Source organism: Pimephales promelas, chromosome 9, assembly GCF_988280905.1.
Source record: "Pimephales promelas chromosome 9, fPimPro1.hap1.1, whole genome shotgun sequence".
Classification (NCBI taxonomy): domain Eukaryota; kingdom Metazoa; phylum Chordata; class Actinopteri; order Cypriniformes; family Leuciscidae; genus Pimephales; species Pimephales promelas.
The window spans coordinates 38,115,967-38,142,907 of NC_142777.1; the positions used below are offsets into that span (position 1 = coordinate 38,115,967).

The 26,941-nt window shown below is 37.8% G+C and overlaps 1 protein-coding gene across 1 annotated transcript in view; it reads right to left on the reverse strand.

The window, feature by feature from the left end:
• Positions 1–1,098: 1,098 nt before the first annotated feature.
• The window catches only part of pigg (phosphatidylinositol glycan anchor biosynthesis class G (EMM blood group)), a 102,359-nt gene continuing 76,516 nt past the window's right edge, over positions 1,099–26,941 (reverse strand). The window contains exons 10-13 of the mRNA XM_089135121.1: positions 26,463–26,654; positions 12,399–12,717; positions 10,189–10,352; positions 1,099–1,812 (exon numbers count right to left, since the gene is read on the reverse strand). Of these exons, the coding sequence (XP_088991247.1) occupies positions 1,593–1,812; positions 10,189–10,352; positions 12,399–12,717; positions 26,463–26,654 (895 nt within the window). The 3' untranslated portion in view covers positions 1,099–1,592. The remainder of the gene's footprint in view (positions 1,813–10,188; positions 10,353–12,398; positions 12,718–26,462; positions 26,655–26,941) is intronic.

Below are 26,941 nucleotides of genomic sequence, written 5' to 3' on the forward strand. Positions count from 1 at the left end.
GGTGAAGCACAGTATTAGTGTGGTGTTCCTAATAATCCTTTAGGTGAGTGTATTTCTATAATGCTTCTCTCTCTCACTTTTTCCACATACTGTATTACAGTCCTGTCTTAATTAAACATGATTATAATAATAGAAAACCCCCGACGTCAGCTGTCTGCGTCGGCAGCTCAAGAGAGGAACCAAGACAAGAAGAAAATAAAGGAATCAACACATGCTCAACGACTGATAAGAGCTCAGAGAGCAGGACACCAGACAGAGATGATGAAGATGATGATGATGGTGGACAGGTTTAAATCCAGAGGTCACAGATGCTGGTCTCGCTTCACCGTTCTTTCACCCGCCGACCCACGACTGCTTCAAAGCAAGTACTGAGAGAGTTAGTGAAAGCTGGATATATTTGATTAGATATTCTTTGATTTTAAAACAAACTTGCACTGATAAAGATGATGTGACAGATGTTACAAGTTTGGGATTAGTAAGATAAAAAAAGTACTTTTTTTCAGCAAAAATATATTACATTGATCCAATTCGACCCTAAACATTGATGAAAATTGATACAAATAAAAATTTGGTTGCAGAACTATTATTATAATTTAAATGGAAAGGGTCCTGAACTCAAAAACGGTTTGATTCAACAAAATCACAGCAAATCAGAGAATATACCAAGAGTTCAGATGCAAAAGCCTCGAAGTGCCATTTGAAATTTTCTTCTAGAATGATGATTTTTATCAAGCTTGTATATTTAAGCTCAGTGATTTCACTTAAATGGCAATGATAATTACCTATTAATTGTTATTTAAGTGAAATTACTGAACTTGATGAAAATCATCATTAAAGAAGAAAATTTCAAATGGCATTTAGAGGCTTTTGCATCTGAACTCTTCATACATCTATGCTGAGCGAAATGTTCAACCATTGAGATTTACTCGGCACGTTGTGATGAAGATAGGAACCGGGCGACTCGCTGTTAGTGTCACTGATTAATTGATTAAAGTAACTTGAACACTTGTACACAGCAGATCAAAACAAATCAGACGTCTAATTGGAGAAAAAGTTCTCAACAGAGAGGAAAAGCACGAAGAAACAAATGACTCACAATCAAAAAAAGGGATGTTTTATTATTAACCAGATCTAAGCGCTGAGAATGAGATAAAGAAAAAACACTCTTACCCAACATCAATAGGTTTACAATTCACATTCCCAACAGAAACGTCACGCGCAGTTGTGTTTAGATATGATTTAAAACACTTTAAAGATCCCTTAAAGCTTTCAAGTGCGTGATGAGTTTACATGAGTTAACTATTCCTAACGGTCAGGAACAGAAACGGCAAAATACTCAAAAGAATTACACTCTTCTTTAGTTTTAGGAAGAAAACTGCATAGAGGATGAGAGGGATTATCATATGTACACCCACAAGTCATGTCATCGCTGATGACCTCCCAAAAAAATGTACAAAATCATTGATCACGTACACAGAAATAAGTCAGTCAAACATGTCAGCTCTGAACTATTTCACAGCAGTAGAATTATATTTTAATCTCTTTTTCCTTTTGTTCTGTACCTGAGTTTGGCTTTGGTTCTGGCTTTGTGTTCAAGGTCTCGCTGAGCGATCCTGATCCATAAAGGTGAAAAACAGACACACGGCGGTGGTGATGAGGGTGTGCATGGCCTCGTACAAGAGTTTGGGAGAAAACACGCTCCAGATGAAGAGGTGGTATCGCAGAGCGGTGACCAGAACCACGTAGAACACGACCGGGATGGACCGCAGGAGCGCGAAGCAATAGCTGCCATGACCGAGACCCATTACAGCCCTGAAAGACAGCAGAATAAAGTGTCATTATATCAATACTGTAGTCATAAAAGCGTCAGGTCTCATTGACTGTGGTTCATTGCTCATTTAAAGATAATGGAAAAGCTATTACTTCCTTTACTGAGCTTTGATTGTGTGTTATGTTTCACGACAAACGTCTGTGACGCATTCATTAAGACAGATGTCGGATTAGCAAGTCTAGTCGCAAACTTATTGAGACTGAGACTGAATGCACTTGACTAGACTAGATAATAATGACTGGAATGGATTTCACTGGAATTGGCAAGACTAAATTAGACTGAACTGATTGAGTGGATTATAGACTAGATTGGACTAGACTACTTTAAACTGAATGGGATGTAATAAACTAGAATGGGCAGGACTGGACTAAATTAGATGGCCTCAAACTATAAAGTGAACTGGAGTTGACGATAGACTGGACTATTTTGGGCTGAATTGGACTATAATAAACTGAACTGGACTAGCATGAACTGGAGTGGGCTAGGATGTATTAGATGACCTCATCATATAAACTGAATTGGACCAGAATATTTTGGCCTGATTTTGAATGGACAGGACTGGACTAGTTTGGACTGAAGATTAGATTAGATGGCCTCAAACTATAAACTGAACTGGACTGGAGTTCACGATAAACTGGAATGGACTAGACTACTTCGGGCTGAATTGGATTGGATTGGACTGGACTTAAATTATCTGAACTAGATTGGAGTTGATTATAGACTGAATTGGATTGGACTGGACTAGAATGATCTGAAATGGGCTAGACTAAATGAGATGACCTCAATTTAAAAAACAGGACTGGACTACCTTGCACTGAACTAGACCGGAGTTGATGATAGACTGGAATGGGCTAGACTACTTTGGACAAAATTTGAATGGACTGGACAAGAATGGCCTGAACTGGACTAGAATGGGCAAGACTGGTCTAGTACGGACTGAACATGAAATTTGATGACCTCAACCTACTGTATAAACTGGCCTGGACTAAACTATTTTGGACTGAATTTGAACGGAGTGAACTGGGCTAGACTGGACTGCAATGGACTAGAATGGACAGGACTGGACTAGTATGGGCTGAAGTTGGCTAGTCTAGTTTAGATGGCCTCAAACTATAAACTGAACTGGACTGGAGTTGATGATAGACTGGAATGGACTAGACTACTTCGGGCTGAATTGGATTGGTTTGGACTTAAATGATCTGAACTGGATTGGAGTTTATTATAGACTGAATTGGATTGAACTGGACGGATAAATTAGATGACCTCAATTTACAAAACAGGACTGGACTATCTTGCATTGAACTGGACTGGAGTTGATGATAGAATGTAGTGGGCTAGAACTAAAATGGGCAGAATTGGGCTAGTAGTGGCTAGTAGGACTGAAGTGGCTTGGCTAGATTAGATGACCTCACCTTAAAAACTGGACTGGATTAGACTACTTTGGACTGAATTTGAATAAACTAAACAGGTATGGACTAAAATGGGCTAGATTAGATTAGATGAGCAAAAATTATAAACTGAACTGGACAAGAGTTGATGACAGAATGGAGTGGGCTAGACTGGACTGCAATGGGCTAGAACGGGCAGGACTGGGCTAGTATGAACTGAAGTAGGTTAGGCTAAATTGCATTGGACTAGACTAAACTCCTTTGGAAGGAATTTGATAGGACTGTTCAAGAATTGACTGAACTGGTCTAGAATGGGCAGGACTGGACCATAATGAACTGAACTGGATTGAATTGGATTGGACTGGACTAAAATGAACTGAGCTGGATTGAATTAAATTGGACTGGACTATAATGAACTGAACTGGAGTTAATTATAGACTGAGTTAGATTGGACTGGACTAGAATGATCTGAAATGGGCTAGGCTAAATTAGATGACCTCAATTTACAAAAGAGGACTGGACTATCTTGCACTGAACTGGACAAGAGTTGATGACAGAATGGAGTGGGCTAGACTGGATTGGAATGGACTAGAATGGGCAGAACTGGGCTAGTTTGAACTGAAGTTGCTAGGCTAGATTAGATGACCTCACTATAAAACTGGACTGGACTAGACTACTTTGGACAGAATTTGAATAGACAAGTATGGACTGAAATGGGCTAGATTAGATGACCTCAAATCATAAACTTGAACTGGACCGGAGTTGATGACAGATTGGAGTGGGCTAGACATTTACATTTATTCATTTAGCTGACGCTTTTATCCGAATTAAGCGACTTACAAAGGCTAAACTGCATTGGACTAGACTAAACTACTTTGGAATTAATTTGATTGATCTGTTCAAGAATTGACTGAACTGGTCTAGAATGGGCATCCTGAACTTTAATGAACTGAACTGGATTGAATTGAAAGTGAACTGGACTGGAGTTGATTTTAGACTGAATTGAATTGGACTGGACTATAATTAAGTGAACTGGATTGGAGTTGATGGACTGAATTGGATTCGATTAGATGACCTCAACATACAAAACAGGACTGGACTACCTTGCACTGTTGATGACAGAATGGAGTGAGCTAGACTGGACTGAAATTGACAACAATTGGCAGGACTGGGCCAGTATGGACTCAAGTAGGTTAGGCTAAATTGCACTGGACTAGACAAGAATAATTTGGAATGAATTTGATTGGACTGTTGAAGAATGGACTGAAGTGGGTTAGGCTGGTCCAACCTATATCATTACAATTCCAGTTTTGAACCAATACTTTGTGTCTCAGCCTGAAGAACAAGAGTATTATTCATACGATAGACCCCAGACTCCTGGATTTCAGGCTGTTGTATCAGACATCTTCTCTCTCGCCCTGGGCAAATCAATCAATGACTCCCACCCCGAGAGTTCAGCTTCTCCACGGAACAAACGCCCTCATTCCGTCTTCACATGCGTTTGGATGTAGGGCAGTTTCTACAGCGGCAACCAGCAAAAAAGCTCCAGTGTCTGCAGATACGAGTCAAAGGCATTCTGACATCAGCCTTGCAGTCAAAATGGAAGTTTATTGTTGTGGAGACATAAATATTGCAGAATCCCCAAAAGTGGTAAACACAGTGGTTTGTCAATACTGAAATGACAAGAAAAACATCAGGAGAAAATAATCACGCATGCAGATCCCATCTTTCACAAACAGCGTGACTGCGTGAGCTGAAGATGCTCTCCACGCGAGCATGTTTTGTTGAGAGTTTAAACTTCTTAATTCTTCCATCGACGGGGATTGTCGAGTCTGGCCTCTAAGAAACCCCCTCTTTCCGGACGATTTCCTCTCCGGCGTAATTACACTCACTATGTGACAGTGAAAGAGGACCAGGATAAGCGAGATAGCAACCTGGAAACTAATCCGGGAATTTGAATTACGTTATGAGATACATTAGCAAAAGTTAAAGACTGAAAGGAGACAACACAACACATTTAAAGGGACAGTTCACCCAAAAATGATGTGGTTTAGAACGTGTATTAAATGGACTACTTATATAATAAGTCAGTTCATTTTTATTTGTTTTTAAAATAGTCATACAGGTTTGGACTCATAACAGTCCCTCCAGGATTTCACGATTTTTTTTGTTGATTTTTGCGATCAAAATGACTGATTTTGTGGTGGTAATTTCCAAAAATTTGTGAAAAAAAATTGCGATTTATATATAACATTTACCATAATAATATTCAGTCCTTCCAGAAAAACACAGAGTTTTTTTGTGATTGTTGCGGGCAAAAATTGATTGATTACGCGGCCCGTTTTCCTTAAAAATGCGATGGAATATGCGGGATATTTATGCAATTTTATGCGATGAAATTGCAGGAATTTGCAAAAATTGCGGTTTGATGAAAAAGAGAAAAAAAGTGATTCCCCCAACATCCCGTTCTCACTAGGCTAATGTAAGAGTCATTTCTTATTACTTCCTTTGATAAGCAAGCATACTACATCATAGAAAGTGCTGGAATATTTAATTTCTCATCTTGTTTTATTTCAGACTGTAAGACTGTAAATAAGGTGTGGCCCCTTTAAGAGCTCTCTGCAGTGTTATATGTGCGCCTCGAACACCCCATGTGTGCGGGTAATTTCTGTTTGATGCTACTTCTTTTATCTTATGTTGTTTATTAAGTAACGATGTGACGGTAGAACGTGTGACAGACAGTTATACGAGTTCGATTTGTGAGATGTCAATCGCCTCCGTGAGTCTGTCTGGCGTCGCGTAATTGCGTCACTTCATAACGTTTCCATGGAAACAGGGGGAAATGGCTGCTCGTGTGAAGCAAACGCAACATTTTTCAACTTTCTGCTAAGATACATGTGACTTTTTTTGCAACGAAAATGCGAGGATTATGAAATTATGCAAACCCTGTATATTTTGTACGGAAATCGGCAATTTATGTGGCGAAAGTGAGGCGTATTTGAAAAAATGCGGCCCCCGCATAAATATGCGGACTTTGGCTGATTTTGCATTGAATTCAGCGATCACATAATCGCGTTTTTGTGGACTGTCATAAGAGTAAGCAAACAACAGACCTTTAATATCTGGGTGAACTTTCCCTTTAAATTCTGAATGTTTCACTCAACTTTAGATCAAATGATGGAAATGATGTAGGAACCCTAACCTATAGCTTTGAAATCTACATCTACTGGTGCAAATTAATTATGTTATTTGGGGGAAATTCGCCTTAGCTAACATGTCATGAAGAACGTCAGCCCATTTTGAATAGGTTTATCTAAATTGTGGAGTTTGCACCAAACAGGTTTTCCCAACCCGATCTCACGACCAAGTCGTACGAATTCGACGAATGATTAAAAAGTGGCAAATTCGTAACAATTCATACGACCTCACTCGTACGAATTAATACGATTTTGCTAAATCGTACATATTTTACGAATTGGCCAATTCGTATGAATTCGTACGAATGACCTACCCCTTACCCCGCCCCTAAACCTAACCATCACGTGGGTTTAGACAAATCGTACAAATTAGTACGAGTGAGGTCGTACAAATTAGTACGAATTAGACACTTTTTAATCATGCGTCGAATTCGTACGAATTGGTCGTGAGATAGTGTTGGTTTTCCTGTGAAACATGTCAAGCAACAGCACATTTAACACAAAATCTGTCATTTCTCAGTCCAGTTTTGACTGCCCCATCATTTTGATTGACAGGTTGCTTGTCCCAGCAGACGTAACAGTCCACCGGCTGATTCCTAGACCTCATACTAACAGCAAATCATCTGTAAACCGCACAGCCTCCGCTGCGGATTTGCCAAAAATCTTTTTCCTGTGACTGTCAGAAATATCTCTGAACAGAAAGGGAGTTTGCCGGCGGATGAAGGCATTTGCAATTCAAATCCACACGTCAGACACTCGGGGTAGTAGATTGTTTGCAGGGTTCAATATCCCTGAACACAAAGCACCTGTTGCCTCGGAGGAAATGAAATATCTCCTAACAAGCCTGCGTATTTCTTCCTCTCAAATGGATTGTGTAAACGTTCGGCTCGGATGAGGGACGGGCCAGTCGTGCCCGCTGGGATTCCTGAAAGAGGAGTATTGATCAAAGCGCATTTCCTGGACCCTGTGTGTGTGTGTGTGTGTGTGTGTGTGTGTGTGCTGTAGTGACACTGCTGACTGAGCATGCTGAATTATATATGTCAGACTGAATGTCTGACCACTTAAGACGGCCATTTATCAGGCGCTAGTTGGACAGCACTTTAGGGGAAATCTTCTAGACTCACAGGGACAGACTTTATAATGAGATAAATAAAGAGTTGTATACATACTTTGCAATTTTGTACATGTAGACAGAGATAGAGAGAGAGAGAGAGAGAGAGAGAGAGAGAAAGAGAGAGGGTGTGAGAGAGATAGAGAGAGAGAGAGACGGACAGACATTTGGATGGATAGAGAGATGGATTGATGGATGGATGAACAGATGGATGGATGAACAGATGGATGGATGGATGGATGGATGGATAGATAGATAGAGAGATAGAGAGATAGATAGATAGATGGATGAATGGATGGATGGATGGATGGATGGATGGACGGATGGATGGATAGATAGATAGAGAGATAGATGGATGGATAGATGGACGGATGGATGGATGGATGGATAGATAGAGAGATAGATGGATGGATAGATGGACGGATGGACGGATGGATGGATGGACGGACGGATGGATGGATAGAAAGATGGATGGATGGATGGATGGATGGACAGATGGACGGGATGGACGGATGGACGGATGGATGGATGGATGGATGGATGGATGGATGGATTGATAGATAGAGAGATAGATGGATGGATAGATGGACGGATGGATGGATGGATGGATAGATAGATAGAGAGATAGATGGATGGATAGATGGACGGATGGACGGATGGATGGATGGACGGACGGACGGATGGATGGATAGAGAGATGGATGGATGGATGGATAGATAGAGATATAGATGGACGGACGGATGGATGGATGGACGGATGATAGATGGATGGATGGTTAGATAGAGAGATAGATAGATGGATGATAGATGGATGATAGATGGAGGGACGGACGGATGGATGGATAGATAGACTGATGGACGAATGATAGATAGATGGATGGATAGATAGATAGATGGATGGATAGATGGATGGATGGATAGATAGATGGATGGATAGAGAGATGGATGGATAGAAAGATAGACGGACGGATGGATGGATGGATATATGGATGGATTGTTGGATGGATGGATGGATAGATGGACGGATGGATGGATGGATAGAGAGACTGACAGATCGATGGATGGACAGATAGATAGGTGGCTGCTACACAAAGACACAACCACTCTTATCTTCAGTTCTTCTTCTGTTCAGTAATAATAACAGTCTCTGTCCTACAGATCTCCTTTATTAACCGCACCAGTTCCGCGGCGCGTCGATCATGTGTGCGATCTATCGTTCCCGTCTGACGCCAGAGAGGTCTCGCGAGCGCAAGTCTAGAGTGTGAAAGTTGCTGTTTGATGGCACATTGAACTCTTTTACCTCAAAAGACACGGGAAATTATATTCCTCATAAAATGACCTCGTTAAAGAATAATCTCATTGCGTAAAAACCAGAGTGTGTGTGTGTGTATCATGGATGAAGTGTGATCGTCTCGGCATGATTTGCATTATTCATTGTTCTGTGAGTGTCTCTAATTGCACCATCATTACCAGCTCGAGCTCTAATAACTCCCGATCCGCACTGACAGATCACTTCAAGCGCCATTAAAACAATTATCTTAAGAAGACTAGCACTGATTAATATTCCCATAATGCTCTGTAATTAACATTACTGATATGTGGATGTGGCTGGAATCTTTGAAAACTGTCTTTTTTTCTGTCTTCTATTTTAAAGTTATACAAATGTTGAGAATTTGATTTTTTTGAAAAACTGCAGCACAAATGTCTGAGAGTGAAGAAAACCAAAGAAGAGGTTTCCTCAGATACTTGTTTTATTACGGATGTCCCTGTAACAACTATACAAGCGCTCTTATTGCTCTATAAGTCATTTTAAGCTCTTTTTGTTTCACTGCACTGCAGTATTTCTAATAGAAAAGGTTGTTGCAGCACTATTGCATAAAACTTTATATAAAGGGGCCATGTTACATAAAAACCAAATGTTCTTTCTTAAACTATGTACTAAAACCAAGAGGCATTCAACACTGAAGAGAGTTAAACCGCAGTTCATCGACTGGCCACTAGAGGCGCTGCAGAAGAGAGTCAATCCCATAAACCCCCATGTTAAAATGGCCAACTTTACAGCAGAATAAAACATGTTTACAGTCTTTTGGTCTATATCGCTAATTTCGCCCTTCATGACGACTGTGAGAGGGGTGAATGTTTTTATAACTCATCCATTTAAATTATATTAAGCCTTAAAGTTGTGCATAATTAAGGGCGTGGCCACTTGAGTGACCGGTGGATTGCTGCTGATGTCACTGCTAGCCGTTTGTCTGTTAGCGTCACCTCAGCTAATCGTCTCGCTGCACATTTTCGTTTATCCGGGAGTGACGCTGCCAAGATGGCGACGGCCGGCTCCGCCCACTCTGGGCTTCAAAAAGAGTGTGTGAGGCAGCATCAGCTCTATTCAAACTCTACGCTGTTCTCTGAAGCGTTCCTGTAGCTCATAGGACTAACAATGCTGAGGTCACACCGCACGATTTCTGAATAAAACACCTTCAGTGCTTCTGATACGAGCGTCTACCAAACAAATACATGCAAATACACAAAACTTCAGAGTCAGCGAGAGATTTGAATGTTTCTGCTGCTTGTGAATTATTACAACAATTTGAAATATATGTGAAGAATATTATCCATTGTGTGTGTGTGAGAGTGAGAGAGAGTAAATGTGTGTGTGTGTTACCTGTCTCTCTCTGAGCTGAGGTGACACAGTAGATGACAGGCCCACAGCAGAGGTCCTGCGTAAGTGCTCAGCGCCGTCAGGAAAACAGCAGGAGCTTCGACATAACTCTCCAGACCCACGAAACCCACAGAGATGTCCACCGTCCCGATGTTATTAGAGTTTCCCTGAACATACACGCATCACATCAACACACACACACAGCTAACACACATCTTTAAACTCTAACTGTATATGAATGGACTAACTCCTCTAATACTTTGTTTCAGGGGCTTTGGGAAAACCCATTACTGTATATAAAAGCCAGGGTTTCCTAAATGGGGGGTCATAGGTGGATGAAGTCACAAACATTCACAGATAATAATAAAATAATGTGGATAAGCAGTATTATGATTCACACACTCACACTTGCACAATGACTCACTCACACACACACACTCGATCACTCACTCACTCACTCATTCAGTGACTCACTGACTGACTCACTCACCAACTCACTCAACGACTCACTGACTGACTCACCGACTCACTCACCCACTCATCGACTCACTCACTGACTGACTAACTCACTCACCCATTCACGACTCATCAACTCACTCACCCTCTCACCGACTCAACGACTCACCCACTCACTCACCGACTCACTGACTGACTAACTCACTCACCGACTCATCAACTCACTCACTGGCTCATTGACTGTCTCACTGACCGACTCACTGACTGACTAACTCACTCACCCACTCACCGACTCACTCACCCACTCACCGACTCACTCACTCACTGACCGACTCACTCACCGACTCACTGATTGACTAACTCACTCACCCACTCACCGACTCATCAACTCACTCACCGGCTCATTGACTTTCTCACTGACCGACTCACTGACCGACTAACTCACTCACCCACTCACCGACTCACTGATCGACTAACTGACCGACTCACTCACTCACTCACTGACCGACTCACTGAAAGACTCACTGAACGACTTACTGACTGACTCACTGACTGATTCACTCACCCACTCATCAACTCACTCACCGGCTCATTGACTTTCTCACTGACCGACTCACTGACCGACTAACTCACTCACCGACTCATCAACTCACTCACTGGCTCATTGACTTTCTCACTGACCGACTCACTGACCGACTAACTCACTGACCGACTCACTGACCGACTCACTGACCGACTAACTCACTCACTCACTGACCGACTCACTGAACGACTTACTGACTGACTCACTGACTGATTCACTCACCCACTCATCAACTCACTCACCGGCTCATTGACTTTCTCACTGACCGACTCACTGACCGACTAACTCACTCACCGACTCATCAACTCACTCACTGGCTCATTGACTTTCTCACTGACCGACTCACTGACCGACTCACTCACTCACTCACTGACCGACTCACTGAACGACTCACTGACTGACTCACTCACCCACTCACCGACTCACTCACCGACCGACTCGCTGACCGACTCACTCACTGACTCATCGACTCACTGACCGATTCACTGACCGACTCACTGACTGACTCACTCACTGACTCACTCACTGACACACTTTCAGGTGTGGTTAGGGAAGTGCTGATAGACTGTGAGGGTTTCGGCTGATGGATGGATGAAGAAATAAACCAACAGATCCTGTTCTTCCCTGTCAGCGGCTCACAAGAGTGTGTGTGTCGTGTGTGTCACGCCAGGAACGGTCTGTGGGAAAATCCTCCCCTCTCCCCTCTCTCACTCCCATTATTTCATGCTCGTTTGCCATGTCAGTGTGGGCGGGAAAAAAACCTGGCCTGAAAATCAATGTGACAATTTACAATTAACGATGACTTCCTCCTGCCTAATGACTACAGAGAGAGAGAGAGAGAGAGAGAGAGAGAGAGAAGAATATACCCGTCCTTCAACACTTCAGTTACACTGACCCTGACTGTCCCTCTGATGATGATGTCATTGTCAAGCTCATAATTCCATGCTCTGGTGCGTTAAATGATAATTGGCCAATAAAGCACCATTTATGAGCCTTACTTGCTTACACACACACTCACTTACTCCCACACTCTCTTAAACACTCTCTCACACACACACACACACACACTCTGAATTCTTAATCCGGCCCTGTTAACTAGTTGCTTACTATCATGCATATTACAAGCAAAACATACGAACTAGAGCTCTACTAGATCTTCTCGTCTCCTCATTACCTGGAAGTAGAAGAACGCCTGGCCGAACCAGTAGTGCATGATGGTGGTCTGAGCGGCGTCGTAGTGCATCTTCCTCCAGATGAACTGGGCCATGATGGTCTGGATGAGCAGACAGCAGGCCAGCGTGGGCAAGTTATGAGCCCTGAAGAGCAGAGCCACCAGTAACACCACGCCACTGTACACTTCCCACAATCCCCTGCTCTTCAGCCGCCCACTGTCCCCCGCTGATGACATCAGCTGCGAGCGCAACAGGTCCTTCACGCCCGTGAACAAGATGCCGAGGACGAAGACGTAGACGAACCGAGCCTCCACGGTTCCCCTGAAAGAGAGAGGTTCTGGTTTAGGCTCATCTGAGGCCACGGATATAAACAAGTTCAATGTAAGAATCTATAAATAATAAAATGCAAGATCACTTCCGACGCTTTCCAGTGCATGCGCAGACCGAAGCGCCCGCGCCCTCAGATCAGTTGGACGTGGCTGTGGTTACAAGAGGTAAAACGATATAAATAATGTTCGTTTTCTCACACAAACCGCTCGTTTCGTGTCTTAAGCCATCAATGTGTACTTACATTTACGAGTCAATAAATCATGTTTAATTTGGACTTCTCTGTGCATGCTCTTTGCTGTGGTGACCATAGACCTGCATTATATGACTGACAGACAAGAACGGTTTGACCTAAAAATATTATTTTAATTATATTATTATTTTAAAATTATTATTAATATATTATATTATTAATATTTTATATTTTTATATATATAAAATATTTATAAAATACATATAAAATATTAATATTATTTTTTAATATTTTATATTATTAATATTTTATTATTTTAATATTATTATTATTTTAATTATATTATTAATTATATTATAATATTATTTTAATTTGGACTTCTCTGTGCATGCTCTTTGAGGTGGTGACCATAGACCTCCATTATATGACTGACAGACAAGAACAGTTTGACCTAAAAATATTATTTTAATTATATTATTATATTATTATTTTAATATTATTATTATTAATATATTATATTATTAATATTTTATATTTTTATAAAATATATATTATTTTTTCATATTTTATATTATTAATATTTTATTATTTTAATATTATTATTATTTTAATTATAATATTATTTTAATTTGGACTTCTCTGTGCATGCTCTTTGAGGTGGTGACCATTATATGACTGACAGAAAAGAACAGTTTGACCTAAAAATATCAAAATTGAAAATACTGCGGAAACAAAGACACCTACACCTACAGATAAAACATATCAAAAATTAATTTCAAAGTGAACTATCCCTTTAAATTATATTATAATCCTATTTTGATCTGCTTTAACATGCAGCACACTGTCCTCTTACACAGCTTCGATGCAGTGTGTGTAAGCTGAAGTGTAGTTTATGTAAAGGGCAGCATGACTTATGTTAAATGACGAGTATCTTGTATCTGGAGACGCTGGCTCGCGCAGCACACTGCATCAGTCACATTAAATGAGATTAGAGCAAAACAGGCGGGGGACTTCTGCAATCTCCCCGAGGAGGAGGACAATCTCATCATTTCTATTGCCACTGTGTCTCTGTTCCTCTTCACTGTAAATAAGCTCCATCAGAGAGAAAACTACATCTGCACTAAACACTTTAATCCAACACGCGTTACCATGGCAACCAGGACTTGGCAACGGCACGTCGATTGTGCCGTGAGAACGAATGACGAAGCAGGAAAAACGTCAAAGACTCGAGACCTGCTGTAACCTGCAGAGACGGAGGAGGACCCGCTCGTGTTGGGTTCATGAATGCGTTGAGTTCAACATGCTTTGAGAACGTCATCATGTTAATAAACGCTCAAAATTAGTGATGCGTACAAAAGAAAAATACTCACACTCATGAGTGACAGCACGAACTACATCTAACATTTCTCATCTGAACCAAATTCTTTCACAATCCAATAGAAAGTGATTTTGCAGTCATGAGTTTAAGTATACTGTAAAACCTGATGAGTTAGTTCAACTCAAACCGTCGCCTTAAATCATTTAAGTTTATCAACTCAAACAATTTAAGTATTAAAAAAAATATTTAACTCGATAACTTGTTGTTAAGATAACTTGGGTAAATAAAGTTAATAGTACTAATCAGTTACTATAACTTAAATCTATGAAGTACACTGTAAAAGTCGGCAGAACTCAAATCACTTTCAATAGTATAAACTTAGTTAGCTTTAAAAGCTAATCTGCTGACGTAGTAAATGCTAACATATTAAAAAACAGTATGTTATAAGCACTTACAAGCACTTTATGTATGAGCGTAATTATATAAAGGGATAATTTGCTCTCAAATCAAGCTGAATGCACCACTTGTCACCACGATGGTAACTATCCTAAAGCCAACATTAACAGAAATTATTCTAAATTAGCATAACAAAACATTAATCACTACTAAATCTCACACTTAACATTAATCTAACACAAAAAAAACATTATATTGCACTTAATTTTAGCATTTACACTCTCTTTCGAGTGCTATCGGCAAAGCATGCTGGGAAATAGATATCCCAGCCGTTTCAGTTAAACTTAAGTTCGTCTAAATTAAAATAAATGATTTCATAAAACTCAAAACAATGGAACAGTTCAGTTTACTTAAAATATAGCAGTTCTGTGAACTTGAAAGAAATACAAATTAATTTAACTAATTCATTGAATTTAAGTTTTTCCTACTCAAACCAATTAATTATTTTAATTACATTCAAAAAATGTTATGTTTCTGTATGTATACTGATCACACACTCACGCTCACACACACACCTTATATCCTTACTCCGGGAAACTGCAAATCCAGCCACTCAGACTGAGAGTTAGACTTAGTTGTGTGTAGGATCATCAGATGGTGTGTGTGTGTGTGTGTGTGTGTGTATTATGAGGCGGACACTAGTTTCTCATTGATCTTTGAGTTCTGCCGGCGCTTCACTCGGTCTGACGGGACGTTGCTCCGCATGCACTTCAGTCTGACACTGAAGGTGTGTGAAATGCACACAAATAACAACATCAGTGTGTGTGATGTGCATGAAAGAGCGGTGGTTTGGGTTGCCAGATTTAAAAATGTCTGCTCTGAAAAACACTGTTCTCACACACACACACACACACACACACACACACGCAAACTCACATCAACTCAATAAACATGCTCAAGTCTATTTATTTATTCATTCACCCCGTCGTTCTGACTTATTCAGACGCAGAGTTGCTGATCTGTTGTTCCCACTAACAACAAAGAACAATATGACCTTTGACCCCACAGCAGAGCACTTTGACCTGGTGTCACGCAGGTTATCGTGAGAAACATGAACCCAAGCTAAAGTCTTGCCATGGTTGCTTTTTTGTATCTGAATTTTGATCAAAAAAATTAAAAATACATGATGGATGAACGAGCAAGTTAATGAATGAATGAACAAACAAACGGCCAATCGAACAAGCTAAAAGAATTTATAAAAGAAAATGAATAACTATGTGATGAAAGTTAATAAAATCAAAAATAAATAAAAAAATAAAAAGTAAAAAAATACATAAATTATTATAAATAGTACACAAATAATTATTTATATTAGGGCTGTCAAACGATTCATCGCGATTAATCGCATCCAAAATAAAAGTTTGTGTTTACATAATATATGTGTGTGCACTGTGTATAATTATTTTATATATATAAATACACACACATGCATGTATATTAAGAAAAAAAATATTATTTATATATAAAATATTATAAATTATATAAATTAAATAAATCTATATACATGAAAATATTTCTTAAATATATACAAGCATGTGTGTGTATTTATATATATATATAAAATAATGATACACAGTGCACACACATATATTATGTAAACACAAACTTTTATTTTGGATGCGATTAATCGCGATTAATCGTTTGACAGCCCTATCCTTTGGTGTAAAACGGCTAGCATTTTTTGTTCCGGCTAGCATTTCTGTGATATGATATTTTTTTATCTCAATGTATTTTTTCCGTACATCTTGAGATGCAACTTTTAAAGGCGCAATATAAAATAAAGTTTATTATTATTATCGCCAGGTGGCAGAAATAGCAATGAGATCATCGAAAGGGGATTATTTTACTGCAAAAACTGCACGTGTGATTGCCCAGAACCAGCCAAAGCCACATGACGCGAGACAACACGCGTGTGTTCACAGCACAAACCGTGCGAGACTAATTACACGCCACACTTGTTGTTTGATGCATTTACCTCAGAGCGCATTAGAAGAGAAATACGCGAGTGTGTGTGTGTGTGCAGAATTAATTTCCATCTCTATGTGGGATCCACATGCATAAACACCCTCAAACAAGGTGTCAGATCAAAACACACACCCCTGGATTAATCAGGATAAAAACACGCAGGCTTCTCATGGGCGTCCTCCAGACGCAGGTGTGCTTTTAATGACTCTCTTCAGATGTGGAGCGATCTGAAAGCTCAGGGATAAAAGGCCAAATCCCCTTGAAAGTGAGCGTCGAGGACTGTGCCCTGCTCACTGTGGAGGGCAGAACACTCGAAGAGAGTACTTTTAAGGGTGCAGTGTCAAATGTGAACACCCTACACACAGTAACCTAGCAGAAAAAATCATGATTATAGCTGATGTGGCCAACCAAACAAACATGGCAGGACTCGAAAGGAGTAGTTCACTTTTAAAAACACTTGCTGATAGTTTACTCACCCCCATGATGTCCACGTCCTATTCGAACTCGTCCATCAACTTTTTTCGAGTCATTTTGCTCATTTCGTTTGTTGAATGAACCAAATGACTCGAAAAAAAGATTCGTTCATTTTGATGAACAGGAGAGTCACGAACGCGCATCAGAGAACAGAACAAGGCGAGCATTTGTGCTTATAAAACTTAAACTTTTGTATTTATTTCTTAAATGTCCGCTCGTTTCGCTTGATAAGACCCTTATTCATCGTCTGGTGTCGTTTAAAGCCCTTTGAACAGTTTGCACTGAAACTGTCTTTTGGACCCCATTGAAGTCCATTATATGGAGAAAATCGACTGAAGAAAGAAAGACATGGACTTCTTGGATGACATGGGGGCGAGTAAATTATCAGCAAAAGTTTTTTCAAAAGTGAACTACTCCTTTAAAGATATGGCTGAAAACGCATCTTTTTCCTCCACAGACAAAACACAATTCAATGTCCTTTAAAAATGTTGTTTAAAAATCCCTTTTTACAAAAATATATAGTTCATTTCTTTAGTTTGAAGTTTGAAGTACAAATACCTCGGGACAATCATTGAGTTTCACAACGGTGGTTAAAAAGGGCCATCAACGCCTGTTCTTTTGGATAGCCCTCAAACCATATTCACTTTATATATAGCCCCAGAGGACTCAAGTGTGATCCTAATTTTTATTTATTATAAATGTTATATCACTATCTTCGATAAAGTTTTGTCTATCCATTTATGGTGTTTTTTATTTATTTCGGGGGTATTTTTGAATTTATTTACTTCAAAAGTACCATGTTAATTATGCTTATTTTTATGTTTTATTTATTTATTTATTTTTTAACTACAATAAAATATCATTCCAAGCTAAAACCTAAAGATGAAGTGACTTTGCTGTCTTATTTTGGCTTATTTTAGAATGCTCTAAATTACAGTTTTTCCCATTCGGTTCTATGGGTGCCCATTTTTGACCCAAATACAAGATTAAGGAGTTTTGTTTTTTCACCCATTTAACATTGTAGAATTGAGTGAGTATTTTTTTAAAAATAAATCAAAACTATTTTGTTTGTCCAGAATACGGTTTGTAGGGTTAAGGAAAATGTCGATTTCAAATTGAGAAACCACTGTCGTATCGTGCTATTATTGAATCCGTACTCTCTCTTTCTCTGGTATCTTGGTACGGGAATCTAACTTTAAAGAGTCAGAATTCTATCAACCAGATTTAGTTTTTCTTAATTGATTGTGTGAACTGCCTCCGCTTTAGTTCGCTTCTCTTGCTCTCAGAAAGAAGAAACATTAATCTTTAATGCTTTTTAAAGACCTGCACCAGCTCACAATATCCCCTCAGCCCCTTGAGAAGTGTGTTCTGAATTCACGTCTTCCTCTCTGAGGGCAAACACAGACTTTGTTGAAGTCGCCTCGATGTTATTCAGTTTATGATGTGCACTTCGCCTCAACAGATCCGTGTCCTGATATCTCATTCTGTCACTGCTGAACTCTCCGTTCAAACACTTCAAATCTGTGTCTCTGCCAAAATGACTGTTCATTTCTTTTCCGCTCCGCTTTCTCTGACAACAATCATCACCCGTAAACAGCTTTGAGCATAAACTCTGATTAAAAACGCATCTTGCTTGACATCTCTTCGCTTTGTCTTTTGTGTGTTCGTGGTTTTCTCTCAACGACCGTCGACTCGTTCATACTTTTTAATCTAACGGCAAAAGAGAGATAGCCAAAACCAAACAACTCAAAATTACAATTCTCAGTTAAAAAAAAAAAAAAAACAGAATTCACTGACCTTGTTGCAATGCATTGTGGGATTCTGTGGGAGATGTGACGGTGTCTTAGTACATAGTCCTCATAATTATGTTAAAAATATGCTTACGAAACCAAAAAAGCTATTAATAATTGTTAAGCTGAACTAAATAACTGAATACCACACGCTGAGTTGTTTGGTAGCTTGTTTCATGCATGTGGAGCAATAATTCTGCTTTGGTTGTCTTACACAAATAAATTAGATGCAAAAACAGACTCGATGTTGTTTACACCCCTAAAAGCAGCTTGAGACATATCTGTGATTTACAGAAAGGTATTAACTGTGTTAATGGCGAACCGACACGCACACGGAAGAATAACTCCATTAGAAGAATCAGCTTTGCTATTTTTTGGGTCCTGCATGATTGTGCATCTTCACTAAAGTCACTTCCCTCTGTGGCCACCATAGTTTTGTACCACGTTTTTGTGGCAAATAAGGACTGTAAAAAATATTTTCAAGATTTGTTATCACAACATATTTTCTTTTGTAAAATCAACTTTATAATAATTTATTTAGTTGAGATAACTTATTATTTTGAGTTTCTGATGATTTAAATTAATCTCCTTCATTGTATTAACTCACTTTTTCCAGTTCAATCAACATAAAATTTTAAGGCAACCAGGTTACTTATTTTTTAAGTTAAACCCAGTGCTCGAATTGAGGGGGGGCTGGGGGGATCCGGGACCCCCCATAAGGTATTAGGGACCTCCCATAAGAAGTAAAAAATAGAATTAGGGGGGTCCCTCAGATATTTTTATTTTAGTAAAAAATAATAATAACAAATCTGATTAAATGCATGCAATGGATACAGTAAATTTCGCGAATTTATTATTTACAATATATTTTTGTTCGCTTTAAATTGTAAACGCCCGCCCCACATCTAAAGAGTGCTGTGCGCAATGATATCGTTGACTGACAGGACTGTTTGATTGGCGCCGCTCTGTTGAAGCTAATTTTAACTTTTAAAAAATGAAAAAGATAAACCTCCACTCAAGGTCGGGAAGAGAAAGCTTCTTACCGACTTTTTTGAGGGGTAATTGTCTCTCTTTATATATCTTTCTACTTTATATCTACCCACACCATATCGGGGCTTCTGTATTCCTTGCGTAAATTGGAAACATTTAGGCTTAAGTTACTTTTTTTCCACCATTATTAATAGTCCTGGTTCTACGGGAGTGCTAGAGATCTCGACGGAGATGGATAACAGTTTTTCAGCAAAGGGAACGATCGTTGTGTGCTTTCTAATTTCCATTCAGAATTTGTATAAAACTTGTTTTTCATGCTGCCAGGATCGGCCACGTAAACACAAAGTTTTGGGTTTCAAAGTTCACTTTCAAAGTTCACTCTTAAAATAGCAATAATTGACATCGATTGGCATGGCATTGTTTGTTTCTGAATAAAGCTGCCTTTTTCGCTAGTCATGGTCGTTGAATAGTTGCTGACCTACTGAGTGCTTTTCCGCCACCTACTGGACGTAACTATGTAAAAATCGCATGTGCTGAAATAGTTGAAAAATCCCCACCATATAATATCTAATAAACAAGTTTCATCTATTTAATCAAGTCTTTTGAAACCAACATTATTACCACAGTGTCACATAATCCACATTAATCATGCAGTTGTTTTTAGGTTAAAAACAACATTTGTAAATAAATCATTTTGTTGGATGTACACAACTGTTCAAAAGTCTCTTCTGCTCACCAAGCCTGCATTGATTTGATGCAAAATACAGTAAAAACAGTAATTTTATGAAATATTATTACAGTTTAAAATAATAATATAATAAAATATTGTTTATTTATGTGATCAAAGCTGAAAACTATCGTTTCTCCAGTGTTCATCATGATCCTTTAGATCTGAAATATAAAACTTTTTGTAGCATTATACACTACCATTTAAAAGCTTGCGGTCAGTAAGAATGTATTTTTTTTTTTAAATGTTGGGAAATAAATTAATAATAGTCGCATTAAATTGATCAAAAGTGACAGTAAAGAAGTTTATAATGTAACAAAAGATTCTATTTCAAATAGAAACTGTTGTTTTGAACTTTCTATTGCTAAAAAATCCTGAAAAATAAAATAAATGTTTATTACATAAATGTTTGTTGATCATCAGACGGATCATGTGACACTGAAAATGCTGAAAATTTGTGAAAATTCTGCTGCCCTCTAAATCCAAACCTTTAGTAAGTAATTTAAAATAATAATTATATATATAGCCTAATATAATTATTTTTCAAGCGGTTTTAATAAATAGTATACATTTATGCATATTATATAAATATATGCTATTTATATCCCAAACACAACCCCCCCAAAAATTGGGGACCCCCCATAAGACTTGACTCAATTCGAGCACTGGTTAAACCAACATTTTTTTTTTACATTGTAGTAATCACAACATTTTTTCTTTTGTCAAATCAACTTAAATAATTTATTTAGTTCAGATAACATATAATTTTGAGTTTCTGATGGTTAAATTAATCTCCTTCATTGTATTAACTCACTTTTTCCAGTTAAATCAACTTAAAATTTAAAGGCAACCAGGTTACTTATTTTTTAAGTTAAACCATCAATATTTTTTTACAGTGTAAGCACTTGTCTTCATGGCAAATTTATTTGAACATAGCGGTGCATCACTAATATATATGACAAATCCCCAATGCTATGTTTCTTTTCATTTATTTTAAACAGACAGTAATCTGGATGATGTCTGCTATGTGTTAGTATGATTATTTAAAATAAAAAATAAGGAATTGTTGATTTGTTACTCTGATTCATCCTTCGCCTGGAGTTTGATTGACATGCGATCTGACCAATCACAACGCGGCAACGCCGAATCCACCGTTTTGTCCGACAAAGCAGTCAGGAGCGTTACCGCTGGTGTTTCGCTATATCTTCTGCCCACCAAGCCTTCATTTCTTTGATCCAAGAAAAAACTGTAACATTGTGACTATTATTATTATTTTAAAAACTATTTTCTATTTTAATATATTTTAAGATGCAATTTAAAAGTTTTGGGTAAAAAATAAATAATAAAGTGAAATGTTTTATTGTGTGTGATTTGCATGTTTAATTTATTTTAAGACATGTAAGCTGAAGATCTAAAATAAGTTAAAATGGTTGGTTCAACTGATTTAATTGTCTTATTTTTATATATAAATGAGCTTAAATGTTAAGTAAACAGAACTAAGATTTGTTTTGATCTCACATGGCCTGCACTGTGTTGGATTTACTTAAAAGATATATGTACCATTTTTGCGTCATACTTTTTAAGTAATCCGTAATCATTTAATTAAGTAAATTTTTAACTTGGAATAATTTTACATAAAATAAACTTAAATATTTTAGTTCACATGACATTCTTTACTTAAAAATATATGTAATGTGATGCATACATTTTTAAGTAAAGAATGTTGCGTGAACTCAAATAATTAAGTACATATAACAAAGATTTTCTTGTTAATTTTAAGTAAAATTATTCCAAGTTGGGGATTACTTAAAAAGTATGATGCAAAAATGGTGCATATATATTTTAAGTAAATCCAACACATCATTTTTTAGAGTGAAATAAGACCCTTTTTCATCATCTGGTGTCGTTCAAAGTCCTTTAAAGCTGCACTGAAACTGTCTTTTGGACCCCATTGAAGTCCATTATATGGAGAAAATCCTGGAATGTTTTTAATGTATTTAAAAAATGTAATTTGAAAGCTGAATTTTCAACATCATTACTGTTGCTGATTACACATTAGTTTTCAGTGTCACATGATCCTTCAGAAATCATTCTAATACGCTGATTTTATGCTCAAAAACATAAATTATTATTTTCAATGTTGAAAACAGTCGTGTACCATTTTCCCCCCCAAAATTCTCTGATGAATAGAAAGTTCAAAAGAACAGCATTTATTTCAAATATAATCTTTTCTAACATTATAAATGTCTTAACTGTAACTTTTGATCAATTTAAGTCATCCTTGATGAATGAAAGTATTTTCTAATTTCTTTCCCCCAAAAATAAATAATAAATTCTAACTGACCCCAAATTTTTGAATGGGAGTGATTAATGTTACAAAAGCTTTCCATTTCAGATCAATTCTGTTCTTTTGAACTTTCTATTCATCAAAGAATCCTGAAATAAAACTGTTTTCAACATGGATAATAATCATAAATGTTTCTTATTATAATAATTTCTGTAGGATCATGCGACACTGAAGACTGGAGTAATGATGATAAATTCAGCTTTGATCACAGGAATATATTACACTTCACTATATATTCACATAGAAAACCGCTGTTTTAAATTATAATAATATTTCACAATATTACTCTATCAAATAAAGCAGCCTTGGTGAGCAGAAGAGACTTCTTTTAAAAACATAAAAAATCTTACCGATCTAAAAATTTTGACCAGTAGTGTATGTCAAGTGCCATCAAAACCTGACAACAATAGTACCATAAATGTATCTTCTTTATCTAAAATAAGGCAAATAATGTATTTCTCAGGTTGGTTTAACTAATGTTCTATAGAAAAATAACACGATGCTTTTATAAGGCATCACGGGAAATTGCATATCACGTGGCTCATATGGTACTTAAAATGATATGCTAGATTTACTTAATTTTGACGCAATTACTGTAGTAGTTGACATGCCTTATGTTTTTTTCATTTTAGTTATACATACATTTAAGTGCACCTAGTAACTTATATTTTTGTGTTACACACACTATATATGTTAAGTAAACGTTGAAAAGTTATGAATACTTAATTTTTTATGTTTGATCCAATTACTTTTATAAGTAATGGTTGTTCGGCCAACGAATCGTTTTTTAGAGTGAAGGCTGTTTTAACTCGTTCTCAATATTCAGTATTTTGCAAGTATATTAAAATAAATGGGAACTTAATTTTTGTATTTTTTTATGTGGCTGGAAAGAAATCAAATTTTCTCTATTTACCACGGAAGCAGATTTGAAATAGCATGAGAGTAATATAAATGTTTCCGTTTTTAGGTGAACTACCGTTTTAAACACTCGTTAAGAGCCGAAGCAGAAAGCGTGTGATGGAGAGGCAGAGAGCGATGGGGTTGAAGTCGGCGGACGTCTGCTTAACAGGCGAGCCAGAGGTTGCCAGGGCAACATAAACAATGTCCCGCAGTGATTAATGAGTGTGAGAGCGGGCGCGATGGCACAGGGTGGCAGTGCCAATTACCTCTCGCTCTCGCTCTCTCTCCGTCACGTGGAGAGCGTGTAATGGGACACAGCCTGTGGCGCTACACCGAGGCCAGGGGGTCAAAGATTTAATTAGGTGGGAGTAAATGTCAAGGGGAAGAAGAGGCGAGCGAGCGGCGATGTGTTGTGTGTGTGTTCCTTAGAAAACTCTTTTATGAGTGTGTGTGAAGATCTGCTATAGTATTAACTGGGGCCAGAAACGAGTATAAATATGAATATGTGTGTAAACATACGAACATCAAGATCTATGTTTGTGCTGATCCAGAGAGCCGTTGTCATATATTAATTATATACTATTCTCCAGCTATGAGTGTATAATGTTTATATGTATGAATATATTGATTTCTAAACGGCTATTAAAGCTTTAATCACAATAAATCCCAAGCAGAAAAGCAGGAACTGATCAAATGTGCATCTAGAAGCGGCTTTGGGGGAAAAGAGTCGGCCAAATGTAAATGTACAGTAGTTGTTATATCTTTAAGGCACTTGTGTTATATACAGTACACTACTGTTTAAAGGTAAAGAGCGTTTTATACAGCAAGGATGCATTAAATTGACAATAAAGATAAAGTATAATTCCAATACGGTGTACTTTCACTGCATCAAATAAAAATAAATCACGATATCCACAAAAATATGAATTGATAATAATCATAAATGTTTCTTGAGCATCAGATCCTCATATTAGAGTGATTTCTGAAGGATCATGTGACGCTGAAGACTGGAGTAATGATGCTTTGATGACAGGAATAAATATTCACATAGAAAACTGATATTAAATTCTAATAATATTGCAAAAAAAAAATTACTGTATTTTCGATCGCATACTGTTAATGCAGCCTTGGTGAGCAGAAGAGTCTTATTGAAACCAAACTTTCTAAAAAAATTTAAAGTAGTAGTTCACTTTAAAAAAACTTTTGCTGATAATTTACTCACCCCCATGTCATCCAAGATGTCCATGTCTTTCTTTCTTTAGTCGAAAAGAAATGAAGGTTTTTGATGAAAACATTCCAGGATTTTCTCCATATAATGGACTTCAATGGGGACCAAACGGTTCAAGGTCCAAAATGTTTCAGTGCAGCTTCAAAGGGCTTGAAAAATGAACAAATATAATATATAATGGACTTCAATGGGGTCCAAACGGTTCAAGGTCCAAATGGCCTTAAACGAAGGGCTTTAAACGATTCCAGACGATGAATAAGGGTCTTATCAAGCGAAACGAGCGCTCATTTCAAGTTTTATAAGCTCAAATGCTCGCCTTGCTCAATGAACGAATCTTTTTTCGAGTCATTTTGTTCATTTCGTTCATTGATTGAACCAAATGACTCGAAAAAAGATTTGTTCATTTTGATGAACAGGAGAGTCATGAACGCGCGTCACAGAAGTGAGCAAGACGAGCATTTGTGCTTATAAAACTTAAACTTTATTTATTTTTGAAATGGCCGATGTTTTCGCTAGATAAGACCCTTATTCATCGTCTGGTGTCGTTTAAAGAAAAATCCTGGATTGTTTTCATCAAAAACCTTCATTTCTTTTCGACTGAAGAAAGAAAGACATGGACATCTTGGATGACATGGGGGCGAGTAAATTATCAGCAATTTTTTTTAAAAAAAAGTGAACTACTCCTTTAAGTGCGTCATTGAATCATTCACTCAAGAGATTCGTTCAAAAACACTGATTCATCCACTAATTGAACAATGAAGTGCCTACAGTATAAGTGTGCCGCTGAATCATTCACTCAAACCACTTTCTAAAAAATAATTAATTCAGATTCATTAAACTGCAGCGATTAACAATTTGTCAGCCTCAACCTCTTGTGAAATTACATTAAATTAATCGATTTAGTAGAATCGTGATCTCGGTTTAAAAAAAAAAAATATTTGTGATTATTTATCCAGAATTAATATGCAACATTAATATAAAAGAAATTAATACTTTTATTAAGCACGGACACATTAAATTGGTCAAAGAAAGGGTTAAATGATAAATATCTATTTCAAATAAACGCTGCTCTTTTGATCTTTCTATTCCCTTAAAAACATATCAATTTTCCAGAAAGTAAACAGTCTGACTCATGCTGGTGTGTGTGTGTGTGTGTGTGGTTTCTGTTAATAATGGGTTTAATCATTGGCAAACCACCCGAGTGGAGCTCTCACACGCGAGACGTTTCTAAACTCACGGATAAAGTTAGTGAAGAAACTCCCGACGACACCGATAATGAGCAAGCTAATTTATTCAGCATCTGACATTCAAGGAATATGTCAATACGATATTTAAATATCATCAAACTTACTTGGAGACGGAACGGCTGCTGTGTTGCCATGGGAACAGGACGTTTCCGACAGCGGCGCGATAGCTGTAAACTCCCAGCATGCCGAGCGCCAGCGCGATCTTCGACACCAGCGAACAGTGACGCTGAACCAGGAGGAAGATCACAACCAGAGACAACACCGACAACACCGAGAGGAACGGCTTGTGGTCCCCACTGAAACACACACACACACACACACACACACACACACGTTGAATATTAAACAGCAGAAAGATACAGCCCATATGATTTGAACTCAAACACGTGCAGTATAACCAGTGTTGGGTGTAACTAATTACTAAGTAATTAGTTACTGCAATTTAATTACTTTTCCCTTGAAAATGTAAAGTAAGGGATTACTGTAATTTAATTACAGTTACTTCTGATGTAATTGAGGTAAAAACTGTGTATAGATCAATCCGATCTCACAGCGATTCGTATGCATTTTATGAGGTGTCTAA